The 24,628-nt window shown below is 39.3% G+C and overlaps 1 protein-coding gene across 1 annotated transcript in view; it reads right to left on the minus strand.

Annotated features, from left to right (window-relative positions):
• LOC103194384 (putative dimethylaniline monooxygenase [N-oxide-forming] 6) overlaps positions 1-24,628 on the minus strand; it is a 43,523-nt gene that overhangs the window by 844 nt on the left and 18,051 nt on the right. Inside the window, exons 5-7 of the mRNA XM_007937775.1 lie at positions 23,301-23,500; positions 15,211-15,566; positions 8,772-8,844 (exon numbers count right to left, since the gene is read on the minus strand). Of these exons, the coding sequence (XP_007935966.1) occupies positions 8,772-8,844; positions 15,211-15,566; positions 23,301-23,500 (629 nt within the window). The remainder of the gene's footprint in view (positions 1-8,771; positions 8,845-15,210; positions 15,567-23,300; positions 23,501-24,628) is intronic.

Below are 24,628 nucleotides of genomic sequence, written 5' to 3' on the forward strand. Positions count from 1 at the left end.
TTTTTTTTTTTTTTTTGCCTCCAAATGATTTTGAGTTTTGTACCACATTGTTCTCCCTCAGAAAAGTAACATTTTAATCAATATCTCCAGTAATACTCCCACTCCTCTCTTTTTCTACAACACTGAATTCAGTGTTTGTTCTTAGTGTATAAGTGAGTTGTTTTTTTTCTCTCTCTTAATCTCCATCCCCACCACTTGTCTGTCAGTTTTTCCTACCATGGGAGCTTGCATGTTGCTGTGAGGCTGGAGGCTGTGCCACCAGTATCTTAAATACCAGCAGGGTCACCCATGGTGGACAGGTTTCAGCAGAGCTTTCAGACTAAGAAAGCCTGGGAAGAAGGATGGGCCATCCATTTCTGAAAAAATTGGCCAGTGAAAAACTTGTGAATAGCAGTGAAACACTGTCTGATATACTTCCATAAAGATTTACAGCCTTGGAAACTCAATGGGGGTCATTATAAGTCAGAATTGACTTGATGACAGTGGTTTTGAGTTTGGGTTTTTAAGTAACGGTAGAAAAAGTTTATGAACAGCCCCAAAACACCATCCAATATAGTGCCAGAAGATGAGCCCCTCAGCTTGGAAGGCAATAAAAATATGACTAGAGAAGAGCTGCCTCTTTAAAGTAGAGTAAACCATAATGATGTGGATGAAGTAAAGCTTATGGGATCTTCATTTGCTGATGAGACATGACTCAAAATGAGAAGAAACAGTTGCAAACTCCCATTAATAATCAGAGCATGGAATGCACTAAGTATGAATCTACAAAAATTGGAAGTTGTCGAAAATGAATGCATAAAGATCAATATCCTGGTCATTAAGGAGTTGAAATGGACTAGTATTGGCCATTTTGAATCAGACAATTATACAATTGTGCATCAGAGTTGTATCCTTTCACCATACTTATTCAATCTATATGCTGAGAAAATAATCCAGGAAGCTGTAGTATATGAAGAAGAAAGTGGCGTCAGGATTGGAGGAAGACTCATGAACAACCTGCAAAAGGCAGATTATACAACCTTGCTTGCTGGAAGTAAAGATGACTTGAAGCACTTACTGATGAAGACCAAAGATTACAGTTTTCAGTGTGGATTACACCTAAACATAAAGAAAACAAAAATACTCACAGCTGGACCAATAAGCAACATCACGGTAAGTGGAGAAAAGATTGAAGTCATGAAGGATTTCATTTTATTTGAATCCACAATCAACACCAATGGAAGTAGCAGTCAAGAAATCATATGTCATATTGCACTGGGCAAATCTGCTGCAAGAGACCTCTTTAAAGTATTCAGGATCAAAGATGTCACTTGGAGAACTAAGGTTCATCTAATGCAAGCCATGGGTATTTTCAATCACCTCATATGCTTGTGAAAGCTGGGCAATGAATAAGGAAGACTGAAGAAGAGTTGATGCCTTCGAATTATAATGTTGCAAGGAATACTGAAAATACCATGAACTGCCAGAAGAGCAAACAAATCCGTCCTGGAAGAAGTGCAGCCAGAATGCTCCTTGGAAGCAAGAATGGCCAAACTTTTTCTCACATACTTTGATCATACTGTTAGAAGGAACCATTCCCTGGAGAAGGATGATATCACGCTAGATAAAGTAAAAGTTGGGAGCTCTGGTAGCATAGTGCCTAAGGCACTTGACTGCTAACCAGAAAGCTGGTGGTTCAAACCCACCAGCCACTCCTTGAAAGAAAGATTGGGCAATCTACTTCCGTAGTGATACCGCCTCGGAAACGCAAGGAGGGGTCGCTATGAGTCAGGTCTAACTTGATGGCACATAACAACAACAAAGTAGAAGGTCAGTGAAAAAGGGGAAGACCCTCAATGAGATGGATTAACACAGTGGCTGTAACAATGGGCTCTGGTATAGCAAATATTGTGGGGATGGTGCATGATCAGGCAGTGTTTTGTTCTGTTGTACATAGGGTCACTACAAGTTGGAGCCAACTCAGTGGCACCTAACAGCAACAATCTCCATCCAAATTTGATATCATTTGGAGTTCTTCCCTTTAGCTATGTGGCCTAAAGTGAACTGACCCTAGGGTATCAAGGTGAGTGAGCAGTTTACACCTTAACATGTGATTGTTATTTATAGGACATTGCTTAGGAACTTTCCCAATGTTACATTTTTAACTATTGATGAGTTTCAAATTGGGGTTATGTATGATTTTAATATTGCTGCAATTTACGAATATAAATTGTTTCATATTTTTAGTCAGTTGTGGCCTCATTTGTTTATAGGAATCCTGGAAAGTAGCCTATTATTTAAGTAATTAGATTAACATTTGTTGTTGTTGTTGTTAAGTGCTATGAGTCTCTGGTAGCATAGTGCCTGAGGCACTTGACTGCTGACCAGAAGGCTGGTGGTTCAAACCCACCAGCCACTCCTAGGAAGGAAGATTAACATTTAGGCCTGTCTTTTCCCTCCTTTTTTCACCCTTTGATCTTTAATAGAAGGGTAGGAAGTAGATTGAGCCACACAAAGTTTTAGCACATGGGTGTGCCTGTCTCACAGTGTGAGCTTACTGTGAGTCAGATGAGATAGTGCAGGGGAGGTGCTTGTTGAGACTGGATTCCAATTCCTCCTTAGGCCATTAGCCAGTCCTTGGGACATTCATTGAATGCCATCCTGAAGACTTAAAAGAGGAAAGAAACTTCCTATAAAGTCATTTATTTATTCAAGTGTGCTCCATTATCTGATCATTCTTTCAACAAATTTTGATGTATAATTTGAAAAGGATTTACTTTTATTGACATAATTAACATGAAGAAAGTCTATTTAAATATTTAATGTCTAGCCACTTAATGCCTTTCTACAAATCCCATTTATGTTGTCTTGAAATACATATTTGCATGAATCAGAAGTGGATAATCTTTTAGTATTAAATATTCTCAGATATTTAGTTAATATATCTCTGCATGCCTTTTCTGTTCATTATTTAAGACCTGGGCCAAGCCATACCTTCATGAAAGATTATTTTGTTTGGTATACATTTGTCCCTTCATCCTAGAGCACCTCTACCAAATGACTCAATACATACCCATCTATTGTCATATATAGTTAGTCCCCAGTGTGTGATGTATTGGAGTTATGATGAACTGCATTTATGATTGTCCTTTTTTTTTTGTACATCTTACTGTTAGTAATATGTATTACCTATATAGTGTTGCTCTGGTAGCATAGTGGCTAAGACACTTGCCTGCTAACCAGACGGCTGGCGGTTCAAACCCACCAGCCACTCCTCGGAAGGAAGGTTGGGCAATCCTACTTCTGTAGTGATACTGCCTCGGAAACCCAAGGAGGGGTCGCTATGAGTCGGGTTTGACTCGACGGCACATAACAACAACAACAACAACATATAGTGTTGCAGCGTATAACTTGCTGATGTCATCATTCTCATGCCAACTCCGAAAGACAAAAATAGGATTTATAAGGATACTGAAAATAAAAAGCAATGACAATGAAAACTTAAAAAAATAGAGAGAGATTTTACTATGGAACCCCACTGTAAGTTGGGGAATGCTGGTGTATATAGTACCATGTTTTTTTATTGATAGATAGATTTTATTTTGAATGAATGAGGAGGAGAGAAGTTTTAATTACCAAGAAGATTCTAAATTCCTTGATGGCAAAGAATATGACTTTCTTTTGGGAGTGTATCCCAGTAGTAAGTGCAACAATTTCTTATAATTTATTACCATGTAGTATTGTATATGTTGTTGTTGTTTGCCCTGGAGTCGGCCCCGACTCATAGCGACCCCTCCTTGGGTTTCCGAGGCAGTATCACTACGGAAGTAGGATTGCTCAACCTTCCTTCCGAGGAGTGGCTGGTGGGTTTGAACCGCCAGCCTTCTGGTGAGCACTGCTCAGAAACCCAAGGAGGGGTCGCTATGAGTCGGGGCCGACTCAGTGGCACATAACAACAACAAGTATTGTATAAAATGCTCTACAAACATTATTTAGTCTCACATCAAGCCTATGAAGTAGCTATTATTTCACCATATTTTTATGAAGCAAATTAATTTAAGTGACTTGCTTAAGGTCACAAAGTGAGTGGCAGAGCTGGGATTCTAGTCATTGATGTCTCATTCCAGGTCAGCCTCCTCTTGTATGTCTTCCAAGGATCCAGTGCCCAAAGAGGAGCCTTTGTGAAGTAAGAAAGGGAGTACCTTCCTCCAGACTAATGCAGGCCTGTGACAGCCCTGTGGCAAGTAGAGTATGTGCTGGAGTGTTAATCCCATTTTGGACTGGCCTCTTTGTCCACTGCTTAAGTACAGTGTTAATGGTCTCCCTGTGATCTTCCCTCTTTCCTACTGAAAGTCACATTTGTTGTACATGGAGTGTAATTTCAGGGGATCTAGGAAGCTGTCACAAGATACTGGCTGAAGCCTGAAATGCACAATTAAAGACCTATCTTTCTCTCTCACTCATTAAAGACCTCAAATCCCTCTGGATGAGGTAATGAAACACATGTCATTTATACCTTAAATACATTATAGTGGGAATGTATTTAACAGGTAATTTCCTAGAAGAAAAATATGATAGATAACAAAATGTTATTAATGGATAGAAATAGGGAGGCACCAAGGAAGGTACAGTGTGAGGACCAGGCAATTCAGTGAAGACCAACTGTGTTCAGCACTGACTCTACTGCCTAAAATAGTGTTATAGTGCATAGAAAAATTTCTAGTGATTATTTATTGATTAAGAGATTGAATGAATAATAATCAGGCAATTTTTCTTATCATAGTAAAATTGATGCCAAAGCTCAGTTTCCTGCTAGATAACTTGATAAATATTAATATATATATTAATCAGTATATATATATTTTATATATAATATTAAGATCTTCAGGGAAAGCTCTAGACAAGTTTTACAACCATAACACCATTGACTTTTTGACTGTTTAATTTTTTGTTTTGGGGAGCCTGGCTGCTGTTGTTAAGTGCTATGGCGTCATCTCCGACTCAGAGCGACCCTATGCACAGAAGAACGAAACACTGCCTGGTCCTGAGCCAGCTCCATGATTCTTACTATATCTGTGCCCATTGCCGTTGCCACTGTGTCAATCCATCTCATTGAGTGCCTTCCCCTCTTTTGTCTACCCTCCACCTTACCAAGCATGACATCCTTCTCCAGGGAATGGTCCCTTCTGACAACATGAACAAAATATATGAGACGATGTCTGGCCATTCTCACCACCAAGGAGCCCTCAGGCTGCACTTCCTCCAGGACAGACCTGTCAGTTCTTTTATTAGTCTACGGTACTTTCAGCATTCTTTGCCAACACCACAGCTCAAAAGCATCAATTCTTCTTCGGTCTTCCTTATTCATTGTCCACCTCGGACATGCATATGAAGCGATTGAAAATACCATACCTTCTGTCAGGTGTACCTTAATCCTTAAGGAGACATCTTTGCTCTTCAGCACTCGAAAGAGGTCCTTTGCAGCTGATTTACCCAGTGCTATACGTTGGTGGTCTGATGTCCTGACTGCTACTTCCATTGGCTTCAATTATAGAAACAAGCAATGTGAAGTCTTTGACACTTTCAATCTTTTCTCCATTTATTGTAATGCTGCTTATAGGTCCAGTTGTGAGGATTTTTGTTTTCTTTATATTGAGATGCAATCCATACTGCAGACTGTATTCTTCAATCTTCATCAGTAAGTGCCTCAAGTCATCCTCCCTTTCAGCAAGCAAAGTTGTGTACTTCAAGTCATCCTCACATTCAGCAAACAAAGGTGTGTTGTCAGCATATCACAGGTTGTTAATGATTCTTCCTCCCATCCTGACACCATGTTCTTCTTCATATAGTCCAGCTTCTTGGATTATTTGCTCAGCATACAGATTGAGTAAGTATGGGGAAAGGATACAACCCTGATGCACTCCCTTCTTAATTTTAAACCATACAGTGTTCCCTTTTTCTGTTCAAATGACAGCCTCCTGGTCTATGTACAAGTTCCTCATGAGCGCAATTAAGAGTTCTGGAATTCCTATTCTTCTTAATGTTATCCATAATTTGTTATGATCCACACAATCAAATGCTTTTGCATAGTCAATAAAACACAAGTAAACATCTTTCTGGTATTCTCTGCTTTGAGCCAAGACCCATCTGACATCAGCAATAATATCCCTCATTCCATGTCTTCTTCTGAATCTAGCTTGCATTTCTGGAAGTTCTCTGTCAATATACTGCTGCAACCGTTTTTGAATTATCTTCAGTAAGACTTTACTTACATGCGATATTAATAATATTGTTCAATAATTTCCACATTCTGTGGGATCACCTTTCTTTGGAATGGGTACACATATGGATCTCTTCCAGTCAGTTGGCCAGGTAGTTGTCTTCCAAATCTGTTGGCATAACCAAGTGAGTGCCTCTGGCATAGCATCTGTTTGTTGAAAGATATCAAAGAGTATTCCGTCAACTCCTGGAGCCTTATTTTTTGCCAATTCTTTCAGTGAAGCTTCAACTTCTTCCTTCAGTACCATTGGTTCTTGAACATATGCCACCTCCTGAAATGGATGAAGATTGACCAATTCTTTTTGGTACAGTGACTCTGTGTATTCCTTCCATCTTCTTTTGATGCTTCCTGCATCATTCAATATTTTTCCCATAGAATCTTTCAGTATTGCAACCCGAGGCTTAAATTTTTTCCTCAGTTCTTTCAGCTTAACAAATGCCAAGCATATTCTTCCCTTTTAGTTTTCCAACTCCAGGTCTTTGCACATTTCATTATAGTAATTGGTTTTGTTTGCTCAAGCTGCTCTTTGAAATCTTCTTTTCAGCTCTTTTATCTTGTCATTTCTTCCATTTGCTTTAGCCATTATCCACTCCAGGTCAAGTTTCAGAGTCTCTTCTGACATCCATTTTGGTCTTTTCTTTCTTTCTCGTATTTTTAATGACCTCTTGCTGTCTTCAAGGATGATGTTTTGGTGTCATCCCACAATTCTTCTGGTTTTCAGTCATTGGTGTTCAATGCATCAAATCTATTCTTTAGATGGTCTGTAAATTCAGGAAGGATATATTCAAGGTCAGATTTCGGCTCTAGTGGACTTGTTTTAATTGTCTTCAACTTCAAGTTGAACTTGCATACGAACAGTTGATGGTCCATTCCACAATCACCTCCTGGCTTTGTTCTGGCTGAAGATATTGAGCTTTTCCATCTTCTCTTGCCACAGATGTAGTCAATCTGATTCCTGTTTACTCCATCTGGCAAAGTCCACGTATATAGCCATCATTTGTGTTGATGAAAAAAGGTATTTGCAATGAATATGTCATTGGTCTTGCAAAATTGTGCCATGTGATCTCCAGCATTATTTCTGTCACCAAGGCCAAATTTTCCAACTACTGGTGATTCTTCTTTCTTTCCAACTTTTGCATTCCAATCACCAGTGATAAGCAACACATCTTGATTGCATGCTTGGTCAATTTCAGACTGCAGAAGTTGATAAAAATCTTCAATTTCCTCATCTTTGGCATTGGTGGTTGGTGCGTAAACTTGAATAATAGTAGTATTAATGGGATTCTTCTTTGTAGATGTATGGATATTATCCTATCACTGACAGCATTGTGCTTCAGGACAGATCTTGAAACATCCTTTGTGATAATGAATGCCATGCCATTCCTCTTCAATTGGTCATTCCCGGCTTAGTAGATCATATGGTTGTCTGATTCAAAATGCCCCAAACTGGTCCATTTCAGGTCACTAGTGCCTAGGATATCAATCTTTATGGGTTCTATTTAATTTTTGACAACTTCCAGTTTTCCTAGATTCATACTTCTTAGCTTCCATGTTCTGATTATTAATGGATGTTTGTAGCTGTTTCTCCTCAATTTGAGTCATACCACATCAGCACATGGAGGTCCTAAAAGACTTACTTTATCCATATCATTAAGGTTGGTTCTACACTGATAAGGCAGCTCCTTCCCAGTCCTATTTTGAGTCCCTTCTGACCCAAGGACCTTGTCTTTCTGCACTGTGTTGGACAATGTTTCCAAGCTATTCATAAAGTTGCCCAGTAATGTGTCTGACAGTGTTTCTCTGCTATTCCTAAGGTTTCCCATGGCCAGTTTTTGAGAAGTAGATGGCCTCTTCCTTCTTCCTAGTCTGTCTTAATCTGTAAGCTGTGTTGAAACCTGTGCATCATGTGCAACTCTGCTAGCATCTGAAACACTAGTGGCACAGCCTCAAACCTCAAAGCAATGTATAAGCCTCACAGGATGACAAACTGACAGACAAGTTTGTCTTCCCTAACTGTTGGAAACCTTTGCACCCTCCCATTACCTAATTCCTACCTAGAACCTGCCACTTTGTGGTCTCTGGCTGCTCCCTCCCTTTCCTGGCTCTATGGGGCTGGGGCTTAGCCTTGCCTCCCACCCCTTACCTGGATCCTACTGCTCCTGTGGTCCCTGGTCTCTCCAGGGAGGTTGCTCTATGTTCTGTAATATGTTTAGTAGCATTCCTGGCCTTTACCCACTAGAAACCAATAGTACCCCCTGTTATGACAAACAAAATGTCTCTAATCACTGACAAATATTCCCCAGGAGGCAAAAATTACTCCCATGTGCAAACCAATGCTCTGGAGTTATATAGGAGAAGTGTAATAACTGTTATTTGCCCATCTGAAATCATGTGATTATAGCAAGTGTTCCAAATATGTCAACTTTGACTGGTGACAATATTATATACACTGTCATCTTACATATGAAGGAGACTTTTAGGACCTGTTTCATTAACAAGTACAATCTCTTACCATTTGAGTTTTTTCCCCATTTTTTCATCAATGTCATCCATCATTTCCTTCATAGTTGGTAGGATACATGAGTCTAGAAAAGAAATGAAGAGAAAATTTTGAAAAAAGACAAATCATGATGTAACTTACTCAGTATTTATGAACAATATCCCTGAAAGTTTTTGTATCTAGAAGATTGTCTTTGGCATCTTTAGCTGAAGAGCAATTCATAGAAATAAAGACCTGAATACTTAATGACAGGGCTGGCCTGCAGTGAGATAGTGACAGTGAAGTTTGCAGCTTCAAATCACCCAGTCTCATATTTCTGTAACATTTTCTCTCATGGTAGCCTTCATCGCCAAATACCTCAAACATGTAATAGCTTAATAATTTTCTTCATATCTCTTGCTCATGCTATTACTAAAATTTCTGTCAGGAAAAAAATCAGGTAAAATAGTTTACTCTAGGCATCTGCGCTTGTATCAGGTCCTTTTGCTGCAGGGTGGCTAGGTGATATAGTCTTTTTGGAGCCACTCATTGCATGGTAGGGCCTGGTGCCCCCGCTGCCACCTACACCACTGCCACTGCCACCCTCTGCCTGGCAGCTGCTGCCACTGCCACCTAAGGATCGGCTGTATGATTAGGCCACAGTTTTCAATGAATAGACATTTTCCTCAGTTTTGTGATGTCCTTGATCACACATTTATGGAATTTCTGAAGGGCAGTGGAGATTACAGCCATGCACAGAACACCTCTATACAGACAAGTATCTGTAGAAGTTCATTACTACTCCACCAAGAAGCCCCCATAAAAGTGCTTAACCTTGACACAGAAATGTTGAATTGAAATCTGTAGGCAATTTTCAAGAGTTCTGACCTGGATGGGTTAACCTCAGTGTACTTCCTTTCTGTTGTCTCAGTGTTACTGGATTGAGGAATTGTTGCTTTTTGTTATAAGGTTCATGCTATTTTCCATTACTCCCAATATCATACTCAAAGCACTGAGAATTTCAAGTGGAGTATTTTGAAGTAGACTTCAGTTTTTTTACATCCTTTCTGTATTCACTTTAAAAAAATCTTTCATAACCCTTTTGAGTGTTTTTTTTTTTTTTTAACAAAGTTGAGATGCCTCAAATGAACCACCCAGCTCTTATAGAAGTCACATTCAACAACATGAGATTTCTTATTAAACATAATCCAACCAGTGCAACCTTAAACAAATTTACAGAGGAAATTAAGAAGGATGGAATTCCCACAATAGTAAGAGTATGTGAAGCAACTTATGACACTGCTCTTGTAGAAAAATAGGCAACCATGTTATCAATTGGCCTTTTGATGATGGTACACCACCATCCAACCAGATTGCTGATGACTGGTTAAGTCTTGTAAAAATTAAGTTTTATGGAGAACTTGGTTGTTGTGTTGTTGTTTATTGTATTTCAAGTCTTGGGAGAGCTCCACTGCTCATTGCCATTAATTAAAGGTGGAATGAAGTAGGAAGATGCAGTACAATACATAAGACAAAAGTGGTGTGGACATTTTAAGAACAAGCAAACGTTTGTATTTGGAGAATTATCATCCTAAAATGTGTCTGCACATCAAAGACTCCAGAGGCCACAGAACAACTGTTGCATTCAATAAAACGGGTGCCTAATAGTATTACTTTGGAATCAGAACTTGAGACAGGAGCTAATTTGTCATTGATGTTTACCAACATGTAGCTTGGTGAGTTTTTGGTTCTCTGGTGCTGTTCTAACAGAAATTACCACAAATGGGTGGTTTTAACAAACAGGGATTTATTCTCTTGCAGTTTAGGAGGCTAGAAGTCTGAGTTCACAGTGCCAGCTCTAGGGGCTGAGTGAAAGCCCTTGGGCTTCAAATCTGCTTCTTGCTCCTGGCCCACTGGAGCTGGAGGCATCTCTTAACTCAGGCAACTGCTGGCTGCTGAGGCTGACAAACCCAAAGTTGACAAGTAAAATGACACAGTCCCAAGATTAGCAGACAGCATGGCAGGCCACTGGTTCAAGTCAACGAACAATCACAAGATTGGCAGGCAACATGGCAGGGTGCTGAATGAACACTTGCCTGCATGCAGGATCCAAGCATGCCAAAAAGCTCAGAGACCTTTCTTAAAGCTGTCTTCTTATATACTGGAAGAAGATCACATCGCTAAGGCAGCTACTCAGCTGCTCCAGTAGATTCCACCATGGAGTTGATTACCAGTCTCATCATGGGGAATAACTACATCCAGCTACCCCACCACTCAAAACCAGGCCCAACCAAGTTGACACACAACTAACACAGTGCATATGTCTAATAAACTTCTATAGCAATAGTGAAAAGCAGTTTTATCAGGCTAGACTCTTGACAGAATTGCAACTTTCAGATTTGGGGTATAATCAACCTATCTGGACACTTAGCAAAGGTTTCTTACTGTTCAATGTGCTTATCATTTGTAACAACTTACTTTTTCCTGAAATCATGCCATATTGTTATAAACCTTTAAAACTATTCCCATGCTAGAATCTTATCAATATAAAAGAAATTTAGAGAGATTAGGTACCAAAATACCTAGCACAATATTTGTATGCTTTTAATATCATACAAAACCAAAAAATCCCAGGAACTATGGACACTCTTTGCTTTGTTCCTTCAATTATTTCAGACATTGAAAGTAGAGCCAAAACAATTATTTACCTGCTTGCTTTTTGTGCATATCTCCCACATTCATACCAGTATACATCAGGTTTGCATAACCATTGATTTTTGCTGGATTTTTACTAAGTCTTATAGTGATTATTTAATGTCTTCCTATAAATCTTATTTTGTGCTTTTAGGGAAAACTTTGATTTTGAAAAATCCACATTGAACAGACTGACACATATGTCTTTAATGCCTCCAGACATCCCTTCCCCTCCTCCCCCCAAAAATCTTATAGTTAATTTAATATTTGCACTTTGGGGTGCAACTTAACAGGGAGGGCCTGAACAAAGAATGGGTATGGACTATTAAATACATTTAGTAGAATATTACCTTTGTTTTGTGCAGAACATATAAAATATGCTCTTTAGTAAATTTTTTTTTAAAAGGTAGAAATGCTCTGTTATTGTAGCTAAAACAATTCTTAATCAAACACTTTCTGAAATTCTTGTTCGTTTTCCATGTCAATTGAAGGTTGTTTAATAACTTATTTTTGTTTAAAGAGCCATTTTTTCCCTTCTCTTTCCAAACTCTCTTGCAAAAAAAGAAGTGGGTTTCTTCTAAGGAATTGAGCAGACTGTAGTATTTATATTCCTTTCTAGCTGTGTAACTTAATATTTGGATACTTGATAATTTGTTTTATTATGTAATTGATAAAATGGTAATGTGTATTCATGTTAGTTCAACTATATATTTATACTGTTTGGGAATGTGTGGTTGTAGTTCTGTGAGAGAAATAATTTGTTAGTGTTCAGCAGCTTGTAAAAACCTAGTTGTGAGAGCTTAAGCCTCTAAATTAGTGATGAGATGCAAATAAAATAAAATAGTTCACGCTAACCTGATTAAAATTAAGTAATGGGAAGAAGCATAGGATTTTTAGCATTAGCCTGCAGCTGGAGAGAATGTTTTGAGGAGCAGCAGAACATTTTGAACTTTCTGAAAATCTCACTACATCAGTGGAAGCCTCCTGAGCTTGCTGATTGTAGCTCATTTGCCTTTTTACAATGCCAGAAAGTTAGTATGGCATTTACAGTGCAAGAACACTCTTCAGTCATTGTTAGTTTCTTATCCTAGTCTGGTGGTACCCCTGCTGTGCCCTTTACTAGAAAATAAGCTCCATAGACACCAGAAGGTTGGGCTGTTTAGTTTGCTGCTTTTCGGAAAGAGCCAAGACAGAGCCTGATGCATAATAGGTGCCTTGTAAATATTTGCTGAATAATGAATAAATGAAACCTTGTGTTTCATGTAAATTTCTTAGATTGTGAACTTTATTCAATTTTTCCATAAAACTTTAGGTTCTTAGCACTGCTATGCCTTTCAAGAGAAAAAGACCATAGAAGTATTTTACAGAGGAGTACCTGTAGTGACACTGCCTCGGAAACCCAAGGAGGGGTCGCTGTGAGTTGGATCGGACTTGACGGCACATAACAACAACAACAACAACACTTGTATCACAAAAAGTGCTTTACCTTACAGAAGATTTCATGGCAGAGTTCATTTAAATGTTGATTCTCTTGGTGCATATGAAACTGAAGCTTATTTACATACGTTGTTAGAAAGCATAAACACACCGTCTATGATTTTAATATTTACTTCATTACCTAGATTCTAAGTTTTAATGGACATGATGTTAAGTAAGGTATACCTATCACTTAGGATTCTCAAGCCTTTGGATACAAGGATAATTTCAATAAGAAAGGTGATCAGTGTGACTACAGTGAGTTAAATCAATGTATTTGAGATGTTGCCTTTTTCATGGAATCCTTATGCTCTTAATTTCCTCACATAAGTATACTTTAGTCCCTGGAGACCATTGGATCTAGAGTGGAAAAAGGGGGATAGAATTATCAATAGAGTAGGAGCAGACTGATATTGTTATTCTGACCTAAATTAGCACCAATAAGGTCTCCTCCAGCATGCTGCCACCATTCACCAGGACCTTTCCAATTTACGCATATCCAACATTGGGTCCTTGATATTACATTTATCCTAATACTTCTGAGTGGCATCAATAGGAGTTCAGGGGCTGCAGACCACACCAAGCGACATTGTTAGAGGAGGTGACACCAACATGACTGTCCATAAAATGTTTGTGCAGTGTTTCCGCAGAAATTTATTATTTTAATAAAAGTATCCCTGTAATTGGAAGCTCTGGTGGCATAGTGCCTAAGACATTTGATTGCTAACCAGAAGGCTGGCAGTTCAAACCCACCAGCCACTCATCTCAAGGAAGGTTGGGCAATCTACTTCTGTAGTGATACCGCCTCGGAAGCCCAAGGAGGGGTCACTATGAGTCGTATCCAATTCAACGACAGTGAGTTTGGTTATTTTGGTTATCCCTGTAATTATTTATAATAACAAAAGCGTATTTTATAAGCCCAGGTTACATGTATCAATATGCCTACAAGGCTAAAGCTCTATGCTAATTTACTTTTTGAACCTTGTAAAGTGCTCTGGTCAGAGCTGTCATTATTACCCGATTACAGTGATGCTTCAAATCATAAGGTTTCATCTCCATGCACTACATACAGGCACTGTTGCTTCTGTTGCTGCAGGTGTATAGTCACTGATTTTGTCAATTTTTCCTGGAGTTTTAGCTATAGTATTGTGGTAAGTAGTATTTGTGAATCTATATCAGTAACTTCTCTGAGAATGAAGTAGTAATTAAAGGAAAAGAAGGAGAAAAGTAAAAAAAAAGTCTTCTCAGTTACTAATGATGTTGTAATTCAGTGTAGAAAGATTTTACAAAACCACTTTGTTGTTAGTATTCATATAATCTAAGAAATATTACATTTAAGCAATTTGCAACTATATTTATCATATATTCTATGATTAAAATTGATAATAAAATTACTGAGGATCTGCATGGCCTGGTATGGGAGGAAGTCCAAGAGCGGGAAGGTAACACCATGAGTTACTGCACTGGGTGACACTAACCCTTGTGACACTACTGTGCTATTCCTCTTTTGCTTAAAACCTTGTAAAATCCTTCTAGTTCCCTAGGGAGTTAATAAGTTTTAATGCAGTTTATAAGGCCCTCCATATTCCGACACCTTCCTCCATTTCTTGCCACTCTCTGCCTCTGCTTCATATTCCCATCCACCAACATGTTTCTTTACTCGCATATTCCATAATATTCCTCATCTTTATGCCTTTCTTCATGCTGTTCCTTTGGCATGGAATAACTCATTACCTAAGTTCCCTAAAAAAACAAAAACAAAAACAAACTCACTGCCATTGAGTTGGGTCCAGCTCATGGCAATCCTTCCTTGGGTTTCTGAGGCCGTATCTTTATGGAAGTAAATTGCCCTATCTTCCTTCCAAGGAATGGCTGGTGGGTTTGAACTGCCAGCCTTCTGGTTAGCAGTCAAATGCCTTAGGCACTACACCACCACTTCCCTTGGTAAACCAAAAAAAAACAAACCCACTGCCATCGAGTCAATTCCAACTCATAGTGACCCCCTTTGGGTTTCCAAGGGGGCAAATCTTTACAGAAGTAGATTGTCCAGTCTTGCTTCCATGGAGGGGCTGGTGGGTTTGAACCACCAACCTTCTGGTTAAGAGTCAGATTCCTTAGGCACTATGCTAAAACTTTTCCCATTGTGATAGTTCTCCTTACCTCCCATTTTAAGCTGTAAAGTCAAGGAGTATATGTCTTGTTCCAGTTGTATTCCTTGTCCCTAGCACAATTTTTGTCATATAGTTGGTGTTCAATAAATGTTTTTTTGCTAAATAAATGAAAGAGAGAATGGCACACCTACTTGTAAACACTTTAGCAGCCCAGCGGGCCTGCAGGTCAACTGTGGGGATGGCAGCGCCAAGAGACTGGACAAAGCCAATCACAGCCAAGGTTGGCTTCTCCATTTGTGGGGGGAAGATGCCTTTAAACAAGGTGACCTCGTTGTTTCTACTTTTGATGATGGAGTCATCTAGGAATGGGTAAGCGTAATCATAGCCTGTTGCAAAGATGACAGAATCAATAGCTTCAAACACAGTCCCGTCTTCAAACACAGCTGAGGTCTCTGTGAACTGCTTCACACTGGGCTTAATAGACACCGTGCCACACAGGATGCGGGATGGAAGCTCGTCATTGAACACAGGCTCTTTCCGCAGGATCCTGTGCAGAAATAAGAGACAATGTCACCAGCTGTAATACTTGCAACTCCTGGCATTGAAATAAAATTCAGTCAGTTGTACATCAGCATAAGGGCCACTGAATTACATCTCCTCTTGTGGTGATTTCTCCTATTACCTGTATCAATCCTTAATAATTTCTGCCTGAGCTCCCTTTTACCCCTTTGAAACTTTAAGATTCCTTCATGAGTACTTATACTATTAGTGTAGGAAATTCACCAACTAGATGAGAATAAAATAAATTCCTAGATAAAGTGGTAAGAATGCAAACTCTGGAGCCAGATGGTTGAATTTTATAATCCACCTCCATCTCTTACTAGCTGTGGTAAGTGATTACTTGATACGGCTATTCTAGCCATGGTCTTTGTGACTCTCACCAGATGACAGGGTCTCAAAAAACAAAAAACAAAAAAAACCAATGGAGACCCCCATTGGGTTTCTGAAGCTATAAATCTTTACAGAAGTAGATTGCCTGATCTTTCTTCTGCAGAGTGGCTAGTGGGTTCGAACCACTAACCCACTGGTTATCAGCCAAATGCCTTATTCACTATGTCACCAGAACTCCTTAGATGACTGGGTAGAACTATGCAAATGTGAGGTGCTTGTGGTCCCCCAAGGGGATTGGATAGCTTACTAATAATATAAATAATATACCTGGTACCCTCATGGGGGTGTTGTTGTTAGGTGCTGTGGAGTTGGGTCTGGCTCATAGCAACCCTATGTAGAACAGAATGAAACACTGCCTGGTTCTGTGCCATCCTCACAATCCCTGCTATGCTTGAGCCTATCATTGCAGCCACTGTGTCAGTCCATCTTGTTGAGGATCTTCCCCTTTTTCTCTGACCCTCTACTTTAGTAAACATGATATCCTTCTCCAGGTCCCTTCTGACAACATGATCAAAGTAGGTAAGATGAAGTCTGGCCATTCTCCCTTCTAAGGAGAATCCTGGTTATGCTTCTTCCAGGACAAGTTCTTCCAGCACTTGTTGGGGTAGGGGCATGGACAAAAGGTGTATGGAACCCTAATGTAGGGATTGGTCAGCTTTGTCATTCTACTAGGCTTAAAATGAGCCATCCCAGAGGTGGAAAGGGGCTCTCATTACCATCAGGAAGGAGCAGCCACGAGTGGAGCACATCCTTGGACGTAAGATCCCTGTCCTGATCCTATGACAGAGACACAGCTGAGAAACAGTGGCAGCAGAGGCAGTGGAACTGAGACCAGTGGGCTTGCAGTCCACAGAGTGAGAAAGTGGAGTGCCTTTGAGCAGGAGGCTTGCTGGTGGAGTGGGGTGCAACTATCAGCAGAGTTAAAAGAGCTTTGTAACACTTGCCTGAGCAAGGCATATATGCCGAGCTGAGAGGCCGAAGGTGAAAGAGAAGCATGCCTTTGGGCATGACAGAGGGGAGGCTGTCCTGATCAAAGAATTATATCCTAAGCAATCTTGAAATTGAATGGTAACTTCTTGCTTACCTAATAACACCGGTAATTGTGAGTATCATCTGTCAGTTCTTTGTGGCCATTGTAATGAATTATCGAATACAGCAGAGAAGCAGAGAGTGCCATGGGAGGGAGGGTGGTGCTTGTCTGACCTTCATTTCATAAGGATCAGTCTTGGTCTGATGCTGCTGATGGCGATTCTCTCTCCCCCCTGTGAAATTGGGAGCTCTGGTGGCATAGTGCCTAAGTCATTTGACTGCTAAGCAGAAGGCTGGTAGTTCAAACCCACCAGCTGCTCCTTGGAAGGAAGGTTGGGCAATCTACTTCCATAGTGATATCGCCTCAGAAACCAAAGGAGGGGTCGCTATAAGTCGGATCTGACTTGTCAGCAGTGAGGGATTGTGAAATTAGAGGAGATCAAAGGATGCCGCCTCCATTCCCTTTTTGCATTAGCTGTTCTATGTTTCTTTATCTGTAAAATGGGGATAATGATAGAATCTACCTCACAGGGTTGAGGATTAAGTGAACAATTATCTATAAAGCACTTGAAACAGTGACTGGCACATAAAGCACCATCTTACATGTGAACTGTTATTATAACTTTGAGACATCATCTTATGTGGAGAAATCTAACTTGCATTGTTGGGATGTTTTATTGCCATGTTTGGTTTAGTTTCAGCAGCTGTGGTCACAAAAGAAAGTATAATGACCTTAATACTGGATTTCAGTAGCGAAAATTATAGGAAAGATATTTTTCTTGATGACATACTTCATTTTGACTTAAATTTCTTTTAGGGACTCTGAAATTTCCTTAGACAAAAAGAAACCATAAATTTTGGAATCTGTCTTCACACTTCCACAACTTTTCCCAACTTTATAACTCCACAGTCTCATGTTTTACCTTATAAATTGGCAAAATCTAGGTCAAACTAAACTGTCCTTTTCAACCCTTTTCCCCACCTCCACCCCCCACCACACATACCAAAGAAAGGAGAGAAAGTATCATGGACAAATAACTTAGGGAAATTATGAACCCTTTCAGAGTGGGGGCTTAGAAGAATGGATTTCCAAAACTACATTTTAATTGTCTAGATGGCAAAGCCAAAATATAATTTGTAATTATACGCTTAGAAGACAAAAAAAAAAACAAAAAACAAAAAACTCCAAGTCGTCTCAGGCTTTGAAATTTGTGTTATGAAAACATCATTTTAAATGCATAAAGCAATAATTTTTTTCTTTAGAGATTGTTATGGATTTCATGTGTCTTCCAAAAATATGTGTTGCAAATCCTAACCCTATATAATCTCATTTGGGTATAATTTTCTTTGCTACATTAATGAAGTCATATCAATGTATGGTATGTTTTAAGCCAATCACTTTTTACATATGAAAGGAAGCACAAATGGGGGAAAGAAAGATGTCACATGGAGATCTCCAAGGAACCCAGAAGCAGAAGCTAAAAGAAACAAATATCTTCCCCTAGAGCCCAAAGAGGATCTCTGGTAGCGTAGTGCCTAAGGCACTGGACTGCTAACCAGAAGGCTGGCGGTTCAAACCCACCAGCCACTCCTCAGAAGGAAGGTTGGGCAATCTACTTCCGCAGTGATACTGCCTTGGAAACCCAAGGAGGGGTTGCTATGAGTCAGGTCTGCCTCAATGGCAAATAACAACAACAACAAGAGCCCAAAGAGAGACTACTCCTAGAGCTGATGCCCAGAATTCAGACTTCTAGCCTCCTAAACTTTAAGCAAATAAACTTCTGTTCTTTAAAACCACCCACTTGGGATATATGTTACAGCAGCACTAAGACACTAACTAAAACAGAGATAGAGCAATCTGAGAGACTGGGGAGAATAAATACTTTGGAAAGAAGGCTTATCTCATAACCTGGCATTTGTTATTCACATTCACAGACCTCGCTCACCTTTCCTTGTTTCTTTAAACCTAATAAAACTTTATTTGCTAGTATGGGTCAAAAGATGAAATTTCCTAGTGAATTCTTTTTTATATACCTACTTAAATATTCTTTTTCCACTGATGTGTTCTGTGTTCTACCTAGAATGGCTTCCTAATGAGTAGGTGTTGAGATTTCTCTGTAGAGAGGTAAATATATAAATGTTACTAATTTTACAGTCTACAGAAGTTCTGTGAATCTCCATGGCCTTACTTTTTCCATATCTCCTGACTGTTCTGCAAAATTGTCAATACTTCAGGGATGTATACTTTTGTTACTTCCTACTCATCGGGCCATGTTCATTAACAGTGCTTTGCTAATTGTCCCTTAGAAGTAAATTAGAAAATTTGAGACTAATAAGAGTCAATATATATATTTTTTAACAATTTAAGTTTACAAGATATTTTTCTGTGTTTTATCTTGCTGCCACAACAGTCCTGAGGAGTACATATTATTATTGCTATCCCCCTTCTCCCCTAAGCATGGACAAGGTATTCCTTAAAAAAATTAAGTAGGTATTAATGATATGCATGGTTTGAATGCATGATGTTGTTGTTGCTGTTAGGTACCATCCAGTAGGCTCTGACTCACAGTCACCCTATGTACAACAGAATGAAACACTGCCTGGTCATGCACAATCCTTGGTATACCTGAGCCCATTGTTGCAGCCACTGTGCCAATCCATCTCATTGAGGGTCTTCCCCCTTTTTGTTGACCCTCTATTTTACTAAGCATGATATCCTTCTCCAGGGAATGGCTCCTTCTGACAACATGACCAAAATAGGTGAGATGAAGTCTGGACATTCTCGCTTCCAAAGCACATTCTGGCTGGCTCCTTCTCGGACAGATTTGTTAGTTCTTCTGGCAGTCCATGGTACTTTCAGTATTTTTTGCCAATGCCACTCAGCTTTCACATGGATATGAGGTGATTGAAAATACCATGGCTTGGGTTAGGTGCACCTTAGTCTTCAGAGACACGTCTTTGCTCTTTAGCACTTTAAAGAGGTCTTTTGCAGCAGATTTGTCCAGTGCAATATGACGTCTGATATCTTGACTGCTGCTTCCATTGGTGTTGTTTATGGATTCAAGTAATATGAAATCTTTGATAACTTCAATCTTTTCTCCATTTATTAGGATGCTGCTTATTGGTCCAGTTGTGAGGATTTTCATTTTCTTTATGTTGATATGTAATCCATATTGCAAACTGTAGTCTTTAATCTTCATCAGCAAGTGCTTCAAGTCATCTTCACTTTCAGCAAGCAAGGTTGTGTCATCTGCATATGGCAGGTTGTTAATGAGTCTTCCTCCAATCTTGATGCCACGTTTTTCATATAGTCCGGCTTCTTAGATTATTTGCTCAGCATACAGATTGAATAAGTCTGGTAAAAGGACTCAACCTTGACACACACCCTTCCTGATTTTAAACCACGCAGTGATCCCCTTGTTCTTTTCGAATGGCAGCCTCTTGCCCTTTGTACAGGTTCCTCATGAGAACAATTAAGTATTCTGGAATTCCCATTCTTCTCAATGTTATCCATAATTTGTTGTGATCCACACAGTCAAATGCTTTTGAATAATCAATAAAACACAGATAAATGTCTTTCTGGTATTTGCTTTCAGCCCAAATCCATCTGACATCATCAGTGATATCCCTCATTCCATTCCCCCTTCTGAATGCAAGTTGTATTTCTGGAAGTTCCCTCTCAATATACTCCTGTAATATACTGTTTTTTAAAATTATCTTCAGCAAAATTTTGCTTATGTGTGATATTAATGATATTGTTGGATAATTTCTACAGTCTGTGGAATCACCTTTCTTTGGAATGGGTGAAATATGGATCTCTTCCAGTCACTTGGCTAGGTAGCTGCTGTCCAAATTTCTTACCATAGACAGTTAAGTGCCTCCAGTGCAGCATCCATTTGTTGAAACATCTCAGTGGGTATTCTGTCAATTCCTGGAGCCTTGTTTTTTGCCAATTCCTTCAGTGCACCTTCAACTTCTTCCTTCAGTACCATTGGTTCTTGATCATATGCCACCTCCTGAAACAGATGAACATTGACCAATTCTTTTTCGTGTAGTGACTATGTGTAGTCCTTCCATCTTTTTTTGATGCTTCCTGCATTATTCAATATTTTGTCCATACAGTCTTTCAATATTGTATTCAATTGAGAGCTCTGGTAGCATAATGCCTAAGGCACTTGACTGTTAACCAGAAGACTGGTGGTTCAAACCCACCAGCCACTCCTCTTAAGGAACGTTGGGCAATCTACTTCCATAGGATACCATCTCAGAAACCCAAGGAGGGGTCACTATGAGTTGGGTCCAACTCAACAGCATGTAACAACAATAACAACAACATCGTTTTAATACTTGAGGCTTTATTATTGTTTTTTTTAATTTATTTTTTATTCTTTAGTCTTTCAGCTTGAGAAATGCTGAGTGTGTTCTTCCTTTTTGTTTTTCTAACTCCAGGTCTTTGCATATTTCACTTTAATATTTTACTTTGTCTTCTCAAGCTGCCCTTTGAAATCTTCTGTTTGGGTCTTTTGCTTTATCATTTCTTCCATTTGCTTTCTCTACTCTACATTGAAGAGGAAATTTAAAAGTCTCTTCTGACATCCATTTTGGTCTTTTCTGTTTTTTGTTGTTTTTTTTTTTTTTTTAATGACCACTTCCTTTCTTTATGGATGATGTTCTTGATGTCATCCCACAACTTGTCTAGTTTTCGGTTCATTGGATCCAATGCATCAAATCGATTCTTAAAATGATCTCTAAATCTAGGTAGGATTTAATAAAGGTCATATTTTAGTTCTCATGAACTTGCTTTAATTTTCTTCAACTTAATCTTGCATATGAGCAATTGATAGTCTGTTCCACAGTCAGCTCTTGGCCTTATTTTGGCTGAAGATACTGAGCTTCTTCATTGCCTCTTTCCACAGGTGTAGTCAATCTGATTCCTGTGTATTCTATCTGGTGAGGTCCATGTGCATATCTACCGTTTACACTGTTGAATAAAGGTATTTGTAATGAATAAGTTGTTGGTCTTGCAAAATTCTATCATGTGATCTCTGGTGTCATTTCTATCACCAAGGCCATGTTTTCCAGCTACCAGTGATTCTTCTTTGTTTTTGACTTTTGCATTCCACTCACCAGTAATAATACATCTTGATTGCATGTTTGGCCAATTTCAGACTGCAGAAATTGGTAAAAATCTTTAATTTCCTTATCTTTGACTTTAGTGGTTGGGACATAAATTTGAATAATGTTGTTGTTATTGTTGTTATGTGCCATCGAGTCGGACCCAACTCACAGTGACCCCTCCATGGGTTTCCAAGACAGTGTCACTACAGAAGTAGATCGCCCCATCTTCCTTCCAAGGAGTGGCTGGTGGGTTAAATGGTCTTCCTTGTAGGCATATGGATATTATTCTATTACTGACACCACCGTATTTCTGGATAGATCTTGAAATGTTCTTTGTGATGATGAATGGCACACCATTCCTCTTCAGTTTGTTATTCCCAGCATAGTAGATCTTATGATTGTCTGATACAAAATGGCCAAAACCAGTCTGTTCCAGCTCACTAATGTGTAAGATATCGATCTTTATGTGTTCCATTTCAATTTTGATAACTTCCAATTTTCTTAGAGTCATACTTTGGACAGTCCATGTTCCTATTATTAATGGATGTTTGCAGCTGTTTCTTCCCATTTTGAATCATGCCCCATCAGCAAATGAAGGTCCTGAAAGCTTTACTCCATCCACATCATTAAGGTTGACACTACTGAATGGGTGATATAAACCTCTAAGTTCTATGCTAAAGCTTATAGCTGCCATAAGTAAATCCTGCATGTTAGGTGATGTCACTGCCTGCTCCCTCCTCATTATAGGGCCATAGATATTTGAATTATTTTGACTTCCCTTTCCTCAGTATACTTATGAGACTTTTACCACATATGTAGTTTTGGGTTTTTTTTTTAGGGGACATATTCTTTTACCTGTGTTGTCATTAATTCAATCCCATTAGCCTTAAGAAACAACTAAAGATCAAAAGCAAAAAAACAAACAAACTCACTGCCTTTTAGTTGAATCTGACTCATAGTGACTCCTCCTTGGGTTTCTGAGGTAGTATCTCTATGGAAGTAGATTGCCCAATCTTCCATCTGAGGAGTGGCTGGTGGGTTTGAACCTCCAGACTTCTGGTTAGCAGTCAAAATGCCTTAGGCACTATGCCACCAGAGCTCCCAAAATAAGATCTAGGAGAAAATTCAATTTAAACTAGCACCTCACATTTTTGAATGATAAAATATGTATTATTTGTAGTACCCATTTAAAGGCATCAGGCCATAGTTCTCGTGCTTGAATCTTGTGTTCATCTTCTTGACATATAACCAGTCAGAGAGAAATGGAGGAAGGGCATTCTGGAGAAAGGATGCAAAGCGGGTAACATATACCATGTCCCAAGGATAGCCATCGTCCCAAACTCGACTCATGATCCAGGAACCACTTCTCGTGCTGATCATGACCTGATGGGGAAAAGCAACATAGATTTTAATATCATTATAAGAGATACGCAATACAAACAATTCTGATGAGTACTTCTCCCATACAGTCCTTTAGTATCTAGGCAGGAGTACTTATAAAGCAATGGGCTATGATGAGTAGTCCATAATTAAAACCAGAAAGTGGCAGGACTACTCCTTTTCATCATTCCAGAGGTCTAGTGCCTAGTTGTTGAAAGAGTAAAGAACCACCTTGGAACAAGAGGGCTCTGTATTCGACTGTGACCATTTTAATCTTCATAGACATTGCAGACTTAGATGGCCAGTCTGGAAGAGATCAGCCAGTTCATTGAATCTCAGTGGTATTGGTAGGTGGCCTTAGATGAGGAGAATGTAGGTAAATCTCTTGCTGAAATTAGTCTGAGGAGATGACAAGGATTTCATTCTGTCTTCTGCTTTCTCTTTCTCTCATCTCTTTTTCCAGTCCTGCATACCCATCCTCCTGCTGGGCATCCCAAACCAGGAAAGTTGCCTCTGTTCTGAAAGCCTGGCTGATTGTTAACTTTTAAAAATAAGGTATTCCACCTATGGGGTGAAGAATTACTTTGCCCACAGAATTTGGTCTTTGTCTTTGGTTCCTGGGAAGTTATCTCTGAACTTTTGGAATTTCCCTAAATTGGAATGTCTTTGTTATTCATGGAAGGCAGCTGGATCACACTTGACAATTTATGCTAATGAAATGGCTCAGTTTTGGGGCTGACAATGCCAGAAAGATCCAGTAATAATGATATCAGCCCAACCTCTGGGAAGAGGTTGAGTTTGGTCATGTGACCAGTGATTCACTCAATCATGCCCATATAATGAAACCCCAATAAAAACTCTGGAATCAAAACTTGAGGGAATTTTCTGCTTGGTGAAAGACACTGACATACAGGAAGGTAACACAGAATCTTTGGGACATGAAAAACCCTTTTAGACCTTGCCCTGTGCATCACTTCTCTTTGCTAGGACTGATTATCTTTTGTAATAAAGTTGTGATTATAAGTATGGCACTTTTCCAAGTTCAGTGATTATTCTAGCCAATTATCAAACCAGGGGGGCAGTGGAAACTACTGAATTTGTGTTGTTGTTGTTGTTGTTGTTAGGTGCTGT

This window comes from Orycteropus afer, unplaced genomic scaffold (genome assembly GCF_000298275.1).
Source record: "Orycteropus afer afer isolate SDZICR_OR568_19922 unplaced genomic scaffold, OryAfe1.0 scaffold00044, whole genome shotgun sequence".
Classification (NCBI taxonomy): domain Eukaryota; kingdom Metazoa; phylum Chordata; class Mammalia; order Tubulidentata; family Orycteropodidae; genus Orycteropus; species Orycteropus afer.